Source organism: Chamaea fasciata, unplaced genomic scaffold (genome assembly GCF_029207755.1).
Source record: "Chamaea fasciata isolate MVZ Bird 193981 ecotype frontalis unplaced genomic scaffold, bChaFas1.0.hap1 SCAF_9, whole genome shotgun sequence".
In the NCBI taxonomy this organism is placed as follows: domain Eukaryota; kingdom Metazoa; phylum Chordata; class Aves; order Passeriformes; family Sylviidae; genus Chamaea; species Chamaea fasciata.
Window position 1 is genome coordinate 32804194 of NW_027094094.1, and position 14590 is coordinate 32818783.

The 14590-nt window shown below is 49.4% G+C and overlaps 1 protein-coding gene across 3 annotated transcripts in view; it reads right to left on the minus strand.

Annotated features, from left to right (window-relative positions):
- Positions 1 to 14590, minus strand: part of ASCC1 (activating signal cointegrator 1 complex subunit 1) — a 35154-nt gene that overhangs the window by 3913 nt on the left and 16651 nt on the right. For all 3 annotated transcript variants that reach the window (XM_066191785.1, XM_066191788.1, XM_066191787.1), the window contains exons 8-9: positions 13168 to 13289; positions 10988 to 11067 (exon numbers count right to left, since the gene is read on the minus strand). In XM_066191785.1, the coding sequence (XP_066047882.1) occupies positions 10988 to 11067; positions 13168 to 13289 (202 nt within the window). The remainder of the gene's footprint in view (positions 1 to 10987; positions 11068 to 13167; positions 13290 to 14590) is intronic.

Below are 14590 nucleotides of genomic sequence, written 5' to 3' on the forward strand. Positions count from 1 at the left end.
TATGTCCTCGATGCCCAAGGAATAAATAAGAGGATGGAGGTTGGTATTTTTTTTTTAAGTATTATAAATGAGAATCAGCCTGATGGAGGTAAAGGTCAGCTTACAGAATCAACACCACATACGCAGTGCAAGCTACTAACTCCCATCAAGGGAATAGCACTTAGAGGACTAAGTGCCCTCTGTCTCCCTACTGCCTTCCCAAATTGAATTAGAATGGAATAAGGAAAGAGCACTGTTAACTTCTAACCCCAGACCCAGCACCTCCAAGGAAATGCTCCAGGGATGTGCCCTGCCTTTCCTGCTATAGCCAAAGGTTTGGGAAACGCTCAGTGAGGATGTTTGCATCTCCCAGGGGGACAGAGCAGGTGCCTGGAGAGTGGCAGCAGCAGCATCCCAGGATCTGTGGGGGATGGCACAGACTACAGCCACACTGCCCTCCCCAAAAACCATGAGGTCCCAAGAGAAGGAGAGAACTGGATGATGGATAACCCATATTTTACAGGTCAGCCTGCAAACTACCGTAGCCCCAAGTGCTCCTCTCTCTCCCTCTGCCTCCCTCTCCCATCCTGGGGACTGGGTGGGACACACCACTCAGGTCCTGATGAAAGGCAGGCAGCCCTGTGGTAGCTCCCAGAAAGCAAGTTTTCCTCCGCTTCTCCCCCCAGAGTCGTTTATCCTGAGCCAGGAAAAGCCAGCAGCACCACTGTCATTTCTGACACCACATTTTCTCCCATTTAAGACAATTCTGTTCAGATGCTGGAGACCCTTCTTCCTCTGAGGTCCGTCCCCCTCGATTACCCACAAATTACCCAGCACACCTCCCTTGGGATGAGACAACCATTTTCTGAAGGAAGACAAGAGGCTGAAGACTTGTTTTGGGACAGATGAAATCACACATCAAACCGCGTGCTCCTTGCAAACCTGAGCCAAAACTGCTCGTACAAACTTCAACCCCTAAACCACAACAACTTCCTTTTCAAAGGCCGAGCAACAGATCAAACCCAGGATACCTCTTTGCCACATTTTCTTCCCCTTTTTAAGCCTGTAAAGCAAGTTTTGCTGAGGCAAGGAGGAGGATGACTCCTCAATGAAGAAGTTAAAACAGGCGCCTAAATGATGTCGTGTTCCCAAGCGCGGGTGTTTGTCAAGCTGTCCTCCTCGGGGGGCTCGCTTCCCACAGACAATCCTCCTGGAATGAGACAGCACCTCTGTGTTCCAGCCTGGGAACAACAGCAATAAATCACAGCTAATCCACATAAAGACAGCAGCGATGTGTTTCAGCTCCGGTTATGAAGAGCGGAGGTGCCAGCGTAAACTGGGGCTTTTAAATCACCTGTCATGGGCTCAACAAGCATGAGAAATATTAATGGATTCGGCTGGAGAAGCATTGGGAAGTGGAAGAGGACAAAGTAAGTCCAGGGAAAGGCAAGGAGTCAGAGGTATTTAAAACTTCCTTCACGTAATCTCTGGCTTGCAATCACGCTGCCTTGGCCTGGATTTTGCCACTACCATCAGGATTATTGATCAGTTTTTAAAGCCTTACGTCGTTTACAGTAGTCAGCCAAAAAAAGACCCATCCTGAATTAATAAAAAAGTCCAAGCAGCTCTGCTGAGAGCCTCGGAAATGCCAAGGGAGCAACAACTCAGTGCAATGCCTCGCAATTAAAAATTCCCACTAACAAGCAGCAATACCATGGGATAACATGGATGTGCACATACACACACACCTCCCCGGACTGCGGGGAGCTCTGCTGTGAACCCCAGCCCCTGAAAGCAGTGCCTTAGGGCTGGGCTATTAGAGATCAACAGCACAAAACTGTCCCCAGTGACTCAGCGCTGCGGGCGAGCAGCGCCGTGTAATGTCATTAGCCTGTGACAATCCGCCTCACAAACCCCGCTGCCCTCGGCAAGGAGCTGAGGGAGGGTCCTGTTTTCCATATCTGGAACGAACACAGAAATTAGCAACTGCGGAGAGGCTGGGAGGAAGAGGCTCGTAGCTCCGGGAGCCTACGGCTGTGGGTGAGCTCGCTGTCATTCCCGCTGCGTGGTCCATGCTGAGGATGGGACACCAGCAATCCCTCCCCTGCTGTTTCTCCTGGGTGGAAGATGTTCATCCACCCCAAGATCCCATCCGGGAAGGGTGTGAACACCGTTGGGCTCTACCTCCATGGTAGAGCACATGCAGGAGGATTAGGCTGACAGACAGCCCAGCGCTGGGAATCGGGGTCCGGCAGCTGACAGCAGCACACGGAGAGCTCCAACCAGGAGATTAAACGGAGGCTTTGGAGGAGCTGGAGGCTTTACAGCTTCAGCTGCTCCGCACCAAGTGACAACACTCACCAGCTCACCCGCCGGCAGCACAGCCCCAGCGTGTCCCGATTGGGAGCAGCGGTGAATGAGGGAACAGGCTCGGAAAGCCAGGAGGTTTCCCTTGGAAATCACCATGTTATGGTGCTGTTATCTCCTTCAGGGAAGGGGAGGAACAAACAAAATCCCGGGCACCTGCTGACAAGCATGGAGAAAAATTAAGCGGTGTTTCTGAAGAGGTGCCTCGACACAGAGCAATAAAACCTGTTTGTCTGCAGACTTTCTGTGCTCTCCCCTGGAAATTTTTCCATCTCACAAGGGATGATATATTTGAATTAAAGTTTGTATAACATGTCCACAGTTTGGAACGGAAAACTGGAGAAGAGCAGAAAACAATCACCCTTCCAAATCACCTGGCTCAAGCACAACTGCAGTTCCTATGCCAGACACAGGAGGAAGGCGCTGACTCCTCGGCAAACTGCTGGGTTAATGATACCAGCACCTGGCAAAAAGGACTGATGGAGGAAACGGCAAAAACATGGAAAGACTAAAAATCTTAAAAAATTAAATTCTGAAATGTGAAAGTAACACTCAGAAACACCGATGGACTCTAAGAGAGTCCACTGAACTCCAGCGAGCTCTGTCCGTCTGAGTTCCTCTGATTAACCTCCTTTGCTTGCACAAACCACGGCCTCCAATCCTGCTTTTGGGATTCCACCTATTGTTTAATGCACCTCAGTCCTGAAGCCTCCACACAGACCTGCCAGGACCTCTCCAGAAGGCTGCTGTTATCTCCACAGCTGTCACAGTTCCCCAGGTTGCAGTATGTGCTGGCAGAGCTCCTTCTTCCTCATCCCAAAAAATTCACCATACCCCATCCCAGCTGTGACCCAAACTCCCCCAAACTATGACAGACAAACCCCAAACCAAAGCTTCTGGTGGCTCCCAGAAGATGAGACACAACCAGGCAAATTGTCAAGATCTGGGGAGTTTGTTAAATGAGTAGACTCTTTTTCCTTCTATTTTTGACTTTCAAAATTTTCTGAAACAATTTGGTGCCAAAAAAAGAAATACCTGATTCCCGTGTTATTCACCCTGGACACCACTCCGCCAACGATTATCTGTCAGAGGTTTAATTGTGCTTGGAAGCTTGCCAGGAACAATGCAGGAGAAGCATAGCGAAAGCAGGTAGGCAGGCATTCATCCAGAGAGGTGGCTCTTCCCAGCATTCCCAACCTCCTCCCCAAATTAATAACTGCTTCCTTTCCGTGGCTTTTTAAAGGATGGCTGGCTGGGCATCCAACATTTTCTGAGACGGTTCAGGTGTTACAGTCTTGGAAAATGTTGTGCAGAGTCACAAGGGTGGAAGATGGGTAGGAAGGACAGAGAGGGCGGCTGTCACCTGGGCTGTCACCACCAGCACCAGCCACAAGGCTGCAGATTGTTTTGCTCTGCAAGCGTGCAGCTGGCTCTGGAGTGTCTCTCCATCCCCAATATAGCATCCAGTCCTTCCACATGGATAATACAAGGAGCAAGCCCTACCCCTCTCCTTTTCCTCCTTTTCTTCTCTGGCAAGATTTAAAAGGCAACAGCAGAGACCTTTTCACCTCATCTCCCTTAGGAAGAATAAAGCAGGCAGACTTCATGAGGGAGAAAATCTTGTGTCATAAAAGTCCCAGTGGCCTCTCTCTTGGGAGATACCCAAGTCAGGGCTAGCTCCTCTATGACACAGGAAAATCCCCTACAATTAAATTACTGGTGCAGTCCCTTGGAAACAACATAACCATCTTTCTCTGGCAAAGTACCACCAACATAAGAAGCAGCAGCAAGTTCATAGAGAAAGATCCAAGGTGCATGATGGGAGGTTTCCTTTTTATATTTTCGCTTTCTGAGCCAAAGTAAATGCCATATGAACGCCAAGCAGTTCTTGGTACATTCATAGATGCCATCTCACAGTTGTTCTGCAGGCATGCCATGTAGGAATCATGAAGTGACAAACTGAAGAAAGGACCAACGTCATCGGCTCCACCGTTCTCCCTTTCTCCAAGGCAGGGGGAGCTTGGTGGTGGTAGATCCTGGCTTAGTATCTCTGCTCCCTCAAAACAATCCCCTTTTCCCAGCTCCTCTAGAGCAGCACTTCCTTACCTCCCCCTTTACAAGATTTTCCTAATCCCTTGCTGCAATTTAAGCCCACTATTTATCACTTCTTTTATCCACTACTGGCAAAAGCATTCCCATGCTTCAAGTTTTTCCTGTGTGCTGCCCTCCTTCCCTTTATTAGCCTCAAATCAACCCTTCCAGCCCCAGCCTGCAGACATTTTCTACCCCTCCAATTATGTCCCTGTTGTCCTCTGGGCTCTTTGCACCCATCCATGGTACCCAAAAACGGACAAAACCTTGAACTAAGCGTAGTCAGAGGTTTACTTTAAAGACATTTCTCTCTTTTTTTAATTTCCACGGGCTGACTCAGTCTGGAGCAGCTCCCCATAAGCCAAACCCTGGCCTGCTGGGCTGGTACTGAGGAACTTCTCCATCCTACACTGGTGCCACTGCTCCCTCCTGGACCTGTCCTTGTTCGCAGCTGCCTGCTTGTTTCTGCCTGATTTCCCAACATCGTTTGGAGCTCTGTTCCCTCCTACTCACATGTCCAATATTCCTGCCTCTCCCCAGCTGGGTTTCACCTGCAGACCTCAGAGTGTATTTCACGCTGCCCGTAACACCCTCCTGACCTCCATGGGTGGGATGAGTACAAGGTTTCCAGCTCTGTGAATACGGAAGCAGCTGATCCTTCTCTGACTGCTGCCATGTGAAACCTCTTCATAAAATTGGAGCAAAGCCACCTCAGCTGCCAGAGGGTGATGTAGCAGTGAGGAGGGTGACATTCAGCAATAGTCTAAATTAATCTGTCAGGCTGGATTTTTTTTTTTCAAATAGAACTGTTCAGGGCCGGGTGCAGGCTTTTGTTCAGCTGAGATCCCCTCCCTCCAGGATGTCCCCCCCACCCCCCAGCCAAATCCACAGCCAATCCTGCCACTACCACGCTGCAAAATCTTTGCTTTAGCTCACAGTTTTGGGTCTGTTCCCCCCATCACAAATCCATGAAAATTCATGCACTTCAGGAAATCAAACCCCAGTTGCTATGGTGAAAGGCATTCTGCAAACTAAGAAACAAATACAAGTGGGACATTTGGAGGTTACCAGATTTTTGCACGTCTTTCAGACAAGAATAAAAACCCTTTCAGCAAATTAATGGATCTGATAAGATCCCAGACCTACACCTCAAACATGAGGGATTTACAGTATAATGTAAGGAAATTAATAATCAAACAGTGCATTTCTCCACAGAAGCCTTATTCCCATGGCTCCTATAACAGCAAATGCAGCAACAGTTTCTAAGAGCTGGGCTTTGGCTTTGCTGCAGAGATGGCAAGGAGGCGCATCCGGGAATACCAGGACAAGGAGCTCCCATCAGTGTGACCTCTCACTACGCCCACTGAACACCAAGAGGAGGAGTCTAGCTACAGAGCCAGTAAATTAATTCAGACAGACACAGAAAATTATCCAGCAGAAGGGTCATGGTACCTTTGGGATGAACTGCCTACTTTTGCTAATCAGTGGGTTGGGGTTTTTTGCATTTAATGTGCTGGGTCCTTGCCTTCCATTAAGGAGTTGCTGTAATTCAACTCCTGCCAGCTCCACAGAGAAAAATCATCTTCTTAAGATCAAAGAGGTGACGCTGTCCTGGCTGGCTGGTGGCACAGCAGGGATCTCAGGGAAGTGAGGAGGAGGTGGGATGCTCACCGGGTGGGAGGCAGAGGCACCCACAGAACCTTCAAAAGGCTCAGCTGCTGGCCTGGGTGGGAGTGCAGCGGTGCAGGGGCAAGAGGATTCAGAGACTCTCAGCAAACCCTCTTCCAGCACTCACAGTTCTGGCTAAAATTAGTCAGAGGGGCGTAGAGCACCTCTGAGAGGAAAAAAAAGGCTCTTCCTTTTCTTGGTAAGGTCACCAAAGAGATCTCTGTCATGCAAAGGCAGCACAAACCTTCTGCACTGCGTTCTCCTCAGTGCAGTGGCTCAGCCTTCCCCTAAAACCTCCAACACTGCCTCCAAGGCCCAAACACTCCAATAAAGATATTTTCCCTCCTTTGTCTACTCTGATTTTTCAAATGCCACTTCAGATTCCTGTTTCATCAAATGCAAATAACAGGAATATGGCTTTCTCTCCCCCTGAAGAATATAATTCGCAGAAAAGCATTTTCACAGCAACCTCAATTTAATCTCCTTTTTTTTTTCCCCATGATTATACGAACTGATCTCCAGTCTCATCTGCTCAACTGTCACATCCTCCCATCCCACTGTTGCTCTAATTGCACACTGCTGAGCCCCCTCGATTGTTCCGGTACCTCTTGGTAATGGCAGGAATTCTCCCCTCTGCAAAGTGGCATCACAGCCTTTCATTTCTGCTTTTGATTCTTCTGTAAAAACGAGGTGAGGAAAGCACTGGCTTATTTCTGAGATACTGATGTTGCACCACAATCTCTTGCTCAGTCTCTCCTCACCCCAGTGGATTTTTTGTTTGGTATTTTTAACTCTAAACTTTCCAAGCAGCCACCTCCTGTTAGGTATTTGTTCCAGCTGTCAGTCCTGCTTTGGATCTACATCTTTACCACCTCGTTGAGGATAACAAGATGTTCTTACCCTTTCTGAACACCAGGCAGTCTTGATCCTCACCTAACACTGGTTCTTTAGCTCTTTGATTTCACCTCAGCTTAGAAATACATCAGGAAAAGACTCAGCCTCCTTAAATCCACAAACAAATATTACACGAAAGGCCTGGGTTCCAGTGGCTGCAGAACACGAGGCACACTCCACATCTACAAGGGGAGTTGGCTCTGCAGAGGGGCAGATGTTCATTTGTTTAGACCTTGGTGAGCTTGGGGTATTTTGAGGGGCCAGGGGTTTATTCAGGCCAAGGCTTTCTTTTCCATTGCACCTCTGTCTCTGGCACTGCATCAAATGTTTTAAGCTGAACTACTGCATGGCACAGCCACCCCACTGCTCTTACCCAGCAGGGCAGACACGGTGACAGGGAACACCACTGGCTCTCCAGTGTATCAGCCAGCAAATGCACTTTCCCCGTGCTCCCAGTGAAAGCAGATACAGTGCCATAACTCAATACACTCATGCAGGCCTCAAAAGACAAGGAGCCTCATCAAATGATGCCTCATCTGAACTAGAAGCCCTCCCTGGGCACTCCTGCAGCCCCGCTGCTGGACCAGGGCATGGCAGCATGTGCCACCACCTTGGCTGATCCCGTTCCCAGTCTTCCATCCAGCTTAAAGTCTCCCCTAATGCCCTAAAGACATAAGATGTGCAGCTTTCTGCTGCTGTACCTCAGTAGCTGTTCCCTCAATATTTAATCTTGTAAGCTGTTAATGCACGGATCTGTGCTAAGTGGCAGGGTTCAGCTTTTTCTGCACTCAAAATTTGCTTCCTTCTTGTTTGAATGAGGCAAAGGGCGTTCATTTACTTCTCAGACCTCAACTCAAGCCAAAATTCATTCCATTTTGACCCAGTGAGAGTCCAGGTGGTTTTCTTCCTTTCCCTTAAACGTGCAACCGAAATTTTTGGCCAGTCAGCCCTTTTGCATTTTTTCTCATTTTTATTTATTCACTGCAGCCTCAGTTGGGTTTGTTTGTGGTTTTTTTTTTCACTGAACAATAATAAATAAAAGCCCGGAGGCAGCGCAGCCTCGTCTCCGGAGGTGCCGGCAGCTGCCCCGGCCGCCTGGGTGCCAGCGCTGTGCCAGCTGCGGCGCGGGGCACCAGGCCACCGCCAGGACACGGCGGGGGGCACGGCAGGGAGCTGCCAGCCCGGCATCTCCCCCAGGCCCGGCCCTGCCTTTCAGCCAGGAATTGCTCCTCCTCCCTCCGCTCCTGACCGGAGCACGATTTCAGCGCGTGACTGGGATGTTCAAAGCCGGCCTAGTTGGAAAACGTATCGCTCCATATGAAGCGATCCATGAAGCATCCCCAGCTTTTAGACCAGAGAAGTGCGAAACCAAAGCTTTGTTGGACACAAATCTATTGGGCCACAAAGCCCCTTGGGCTCTCCACCTATGCCAGGAAGCCTTTTTCAGGGATATTCTTCAAGACAGAAGTAATTTAAACTCCCAAACGCAAGTCATCCTACAGGATCTATTTTCTGAGCAGTGTGGGAAGGTACCGGCCTGCATAACCGTTTATTAGCACAAATAGGAGTGTATGTTTAACTCTGCGGAACGGGTAGAACAAAGGATTATTAAATAAAATTCCGATTAGTTCAGCTGAAAGCAAAATACCAGCTGGAGCCTGGTGTAGCATGGGCATGTTATCAGCAAACATGTGCTGCCAGCGCATCTGCACACACACACACACACACACACACACCCCTGCTCTGACCACGGGGAGCCTCAGCCTGGAACAGCAGAGCCACAGCACTTCCATCGTGCGCCGTGCTCCCATAGCTCCAGTCCTGCTCTGAGCCTTTGGCCTCACAATGGGAATTAGACCGATGAAACCCGAGTTTTCCCACTTACCCTCCTACCAGCAGCCATGCTTTGTTAGCGTTCCAAGTGGGAACACAGCCACTAAGCACAGCTATCACAGAGTCCCACCACCTGGAATCACATGCAGGGCACATGGCTCTCCCTCCCACCAGCCTGCCTAACTGCAGCCATATTCATTAACAGCCCGTCGTTTAGGTCCTGGTGCAAAAGTTAACGAAGATACTTTGCGAGAGGGCAGCCTCCCCAGCACAAGATAAATAATGGATATAAAAGCAGGCTGGGAGGGAACTGGTGCATCCCTGCAAGGTCATGCTGGCATGCATCAGTGGCTCACTGAGGCTGGGCTCCTCCGGTAAGAAGCCTGGAGCTATTTATGACTCACGTAATTAATTAATGCCAACGGGCGTTCTGCTGCAGGCACGTGGGAGACCAAAGGGAAATACGAAGCGAAGCGGGCAGGTTAGGAGATGTAGTGGAGGTGGGAGAGAAGGATGACATTTCTTGTGGCAAGACATGCTTTGAAGTAATTACCAGCAGTCCAAACAGCCAGCAGCTCTTCTGGCTACGTCAGTACAAAATCAATTAGGAGCTTTAAAAATGCATTGGGCTCATATTTCTGAGAGCATCAAGAATACGGAGAAGCGGTTGCATTTCCAAGCACCGCAAGACCCGTCCCCAGATCCTCAGACCCCATAAATGGTGTGACCAGCAGAGGGAGCATCGTTAATCCTTCCCAATCACAAACGGTTTGGGATGAGAGCACGGAGGAGGACCCAGAGCTTCATTTTATGTCTCTCTAAAGCCTGAGGACAAGTTTAACAGAAGCAGGAGAAAGGAGCAAAGGTGAACGTGGAGAAAACAGTGTCCTGCAGGCACTCAGGGCTCCTGACACACACCTCCCCCTTCCAAAGCTGGCCCTCCCAACACTGGGAGCTATCCAAAACTGCATATCACGTCAAGAAAGGGACCAGGGCTGTGGCTTCCCTGCTCCAGCTTGCAATACTGCAGTCTCACACTGCACACTCAACATGTGGTGACGCTGAGTCATGACACCACGCTTGCACAGACCGTTTGAGGACAATGAGAGCTTAACCTAATTTTGTCCCTTTGTTTGTCCTCTGCAGGGAGATCAATCAGTTCCACTCCCTGCCTCCACAACCCCCTGCATCCAGCGGCTGATACATTAATAAAACTGTAAATACAAATAAAGCCCACTCTTCCCCTCCTCTGGGAGGGCTCTAAAGTCCTTCTGTGCTGTCCAGCTCCCACCCCGCCTGCATCCTCTCTCATGTCTCTTAGTTGCCAGAATATCTTCTTACCCTTCTCAAATGTATCCATGCATTGTCTTCTTTCCCTCTTATCGGACCTGCCTGCTACAAATCCTCTCACACAATGAGGATTGCAAATTTGCTTATAAGCCGGTGCTGCTCCTCTGTGCATCTCTTTTCTCTCTGGACACTTGCAGGGGTCAAGCACACGGCATCAGTCTGCCACAGCCATCTGGATGAGCAGCAGAGGCAGCCTGCAGTCCCAACCGCGGTTGGCAAAGCCTGGGAGCCTGCAGCACGCTCCCCTTTGAGCCTTACCCAACCTCCACAGTCTGAGAGATGTGTATTCTACCCTCTGATAGCTGCCAAAGCCCTCAGATCCTGGTGGGACTCCCCACCACTACCCGCTATTTTTCCGGAGCAAATCAACAGCAGAGATTAAAAACAAGAAGAAAAGAGTAAGTGAAATGAAGAGTGGGGTTTAGTTTCATAAATATATATGAGTAGAACAAGAGCAATGAAGTGCTTCTTTCTGGTGGGTTGAGAATCAAGTCAAGCCTGAGTCTCCAGGGTAAAACAGGAGCGAAGTAAACGACAACACGAACACCCACTTAGCATTCGTGCTTCATATTCCTGCTCTGAGCCCCAGCAGCTTTAGGAATGCTCCTGTTAAATACCGTAATGCTCCCAATTACAAGTGATCTGGACTGTTTATTTTCTAAACAGATTCCCCCCCACACACCCCACCCAGCCCCGGGAGATCCCATCAGCCTAAGACAAAAGCAGTCTTGAAGAGGTGTTTCAACCTCTTTTGGCTATACAATATCCATAGCTGGCTCCATTTCCCTAATTGTTTCATACTGACCTTGAGGATATTTTGGCCATTAAACGACTCCCGCTCCTTGAAAGATGATTTACCAGTCATTGTGTTGTTTCGCTCTTCAGCTGTAGAGAGAAAAGCCACCACCAGAATGAGCTTCAGATGGGAGAACTCTGTGTGCTGTACTTCACCCCCCACTCTGTCCCTCCCCAAAGTCAGCTGCCAGCTAATAAACCATCTTTGCCCAGTTCTCAGTGGAAAAAAAACCCCACTTCCACTTGGATTTTAGGAGGAAAAGGGCTGGAATTGGTGCCTCTATCAGGATCACCTGTGTTACCTGGAGGCAAGGCCCTAAATCACAACTACTGCCGTGGTGATTTTTTAGGGCTGACTGCTCAGTGCAACACACCTGCTTCTCTCTGGCTCGTTTTCATCCTGCCATGTCAGGGTGAGAGACAGCCCTTGTGTGGCCTGGAGCAGCACCAAACTCCAGGCTGAGCACGCCAGCACAACGCCAGGCGGGCTGCGGACGGCACTGACACAAACCTCTGCTGCCTGCACCATACGTGTGGTGTGGATGCTTCTGCGGGGTGGGCACGCAGCCACACACACACAGAGACATTCAGAATAGCAACCTAGGCCTACAGCAACTGCCAAAAGCCTACGTCTGAGATCCATTCCCCAAGAGCACGTCTGGGTTTTTATATAACCCCCAAGTACATGATCTGTTCTTTCCACAGGACCTCTGCCTCACTCGGTGAATATATTCAGTATTTCTTTTTCATCTCCATCATTAACTATGAAGTCCCTCTCACATCCAGCTTGCTGTTCAAATCCTGTATGGAATACAAAGCGACTTCTATGGCTGCCTGCAGAATGCTGGCGGGATGCTCTCCCCATTGTGTCTGAATGCCTTGCATGCCTCCTGGGGTCGTGCCAGAATATAGACTCAGGATGCCAGACCTAGCTGCCCGTGTGCCTCCCCTCACACAGAGCCACAGCAGCACGCTGGGGTCACATTTTCAGGGCTCCGTTTAAGAGCTGAACCCCATCTTTACAGGGTTTCTACACTCTGGGTGTGCTTGTTTGACTTCAGCAGCAGTCAGACCCAAAGCCTGCCCAGAAAACAATGACACAAATCACCTGCTGTTATCACTGTCCGCACAGAGATTCAGAGAGACAACAACTAAAGAATTCTTGACACAACCTATTGCAGTGCACAGGGGCCACCGTGCCAGAGCACGCATGTTTGCACATGGAGAACCAGGCTCTGACACACAGCCCCTCCCCAAAGATGATGCTTTTAGGGCTGCTTTATAGAGTAATGTGATCAGAATGATGCTACAGACAGCCAGGGCAGACAATCTTTTGGCAGAGACAGCAGACGCCATACACTCAAGAATAGCTCACATTCAGCTTCGCAGCCGTCTGCATCTGATTTAAGGAGAAAGACAATGGAATCACTTTCCCAAAGAAATGGGTAATCTCTAAGTTAACCAAAGAGGATTATGTTTTCATCTTGTTTGAAGGTCAGCACAATACATGGAGTTGTTACCCAGTTTCAGTTTAACACAGGGACGCAGAGAGCCCAAGATCTCACCTCCATGAGGAGCAGCTGAGGTCACTTGCTCTGTTCAGCCTGAGACTGAGGGGAGACCTCATCAGGGTCTGCAGCTTCCCCACAAAGGGCAGTGCAGGAGCAGCTCTGATCTGTGCTCTCTGTGACCAGGGACAGAACCCAGGGGCATTGCTGGAGCTGTGCCAGGGGAGGTTAGAAATTGGGAAAAGGTTCTGCCCTCAGAGGGAACACTGAACAGACTCCCCAGGAAATGGTCGGAGCTCCAAGGCTGCCAGAGCTCCAGAAGCATCGGGGCAACGCTCTCAGGCACAGGGTGGGATTGTTGGGGTGTCCTGGGCAGGGCCAGGAGCTGGACTGGATGACCCCTGTGGGTCCCTTCCCACTTAGGACATTCTGTGATTCTACTTGAACATATTTTTCCCTAGCCCAGATACTATGAGTGCTACTGGGTGTCAAGTTTTTGAATCTATAACTCATGTTCATTGCTTTTTTTCATTTTCTTCTGGGTTTTATCTGCAGACATCTCCCCCCCAGCCCTGTAGGTAAGAAAAACCACACTGAAAAAAAACAAACAACAAAAGCATCTGCTGAGCAACGGGACTACTTTGAATGCATTGAGCAGCAAGGATGAAGGCTCTGTACATACTTGGATCTTTCCTGAAGAGAGTGTTCATGACTGTGGCATGCAATTTCACCCTATCCCATTCTCTAAGCATCAGGCCAGAGGCCACAAACCGCTCCACCAGCTGATCAGCGACCATCTGCAATCTGGGAAGGCACAAAGAGAAAGAACAGGGCCATGTAAAACAAGGAGCCTCTGCATCATCAGCTTTTGGCTTTTCAGCCAGGAGGGCAGCAAGTGTGAAATGAAGTCTCTGCATGCACACAGGAAAGCGAGCTAGTCCCTAATGGAAAGCGAGCAGAGGCATCAGGATTCAGCTCTAATGCAAAAAGTTCTGACTGTTGTGCAAAGCTTCCTCTGTGATCGCTTCTGCTGCAAATATTCCACGAGGAAGGGCAGATTTAGCACAGCAGAGAGCTCACTCACAGTGACAGATGTTACTGGGAGCTGAAGGATGCATCTTTCTACTGCCAGGAAACACAATGTGACTCTCCTTGCAAATGCTAAAATCTGCACACCCGCAGGGGCTCGGGCACCTCAACTCCCAGAGGATCTGCTCAGGGACTGCTGCAGCCTGGATCCTCTCTGTCCCACACAGCCAACTCAGCCACTGGGCTTGCCTTCTGGGAAAGCCCAGAATGTGGTGACTGGGGGACAAATCCAGTCAGCACATCCTGGTGAACACTCCAGCTTTGGAGCTACTGAGCAAGCAAAATCCAAGGACTTATTCCCACCTTTGTGCCTGGCCTGGACTGTCAGGATCTGAGGGGCAGAGCCATGCTAGAACAAGCAGCAGGAGCAGGGATCAGAGCAATGTGCTCATGTCTGAGGAGCTGAAGGAACTTCCAGGCTGCTGCTGTGCCCAAAAAATGACAGCAGTGCCTGATTCTTACCAAAGGCAGAAAGGATACACCAGAATGAGAGCTACCCACCTTCGAAAATAAGGCCAGAGGGTATTAAGTCTATGCAGAAGAATCTTCTGAGATTCTTCTGAGAATCTTGCTGAGCTTCTCTCAGCACGTCCCAGGGATTAGAGAGCTTTCTGCTCCGTGAGGTGCCACCACGTTGGTGTCTCAGCTGTGGCAGAGCGTGGCCCGTCCCCAGGGCCTGGGGCTGTCACGCTCTGGGTGCCAGCTCCAACCCCACTGCTGGCTTTGGACTGCCCCTCACGGCCTGCCAGCCCCCATGTGACCACTGCAAGACTCTCAAGCCACCAATTGTCATGACTTTCTACTATTTTCTGGCTTTACTTCAGTGATTTTTAAAATTAGCAATGACAAAGATTAAATGAATATCATTACAGACAATACTAAAACAAATTAACAGAGAATAGCTCAAGTGAAAATGGTGCTTTATTACGTTATAAAGTTAATCAAGGAAATAAAACAAATTAGAATGAATTATAATGGAAATTATTTGCCATGTGGGAGGCATCAGAGCATGATCC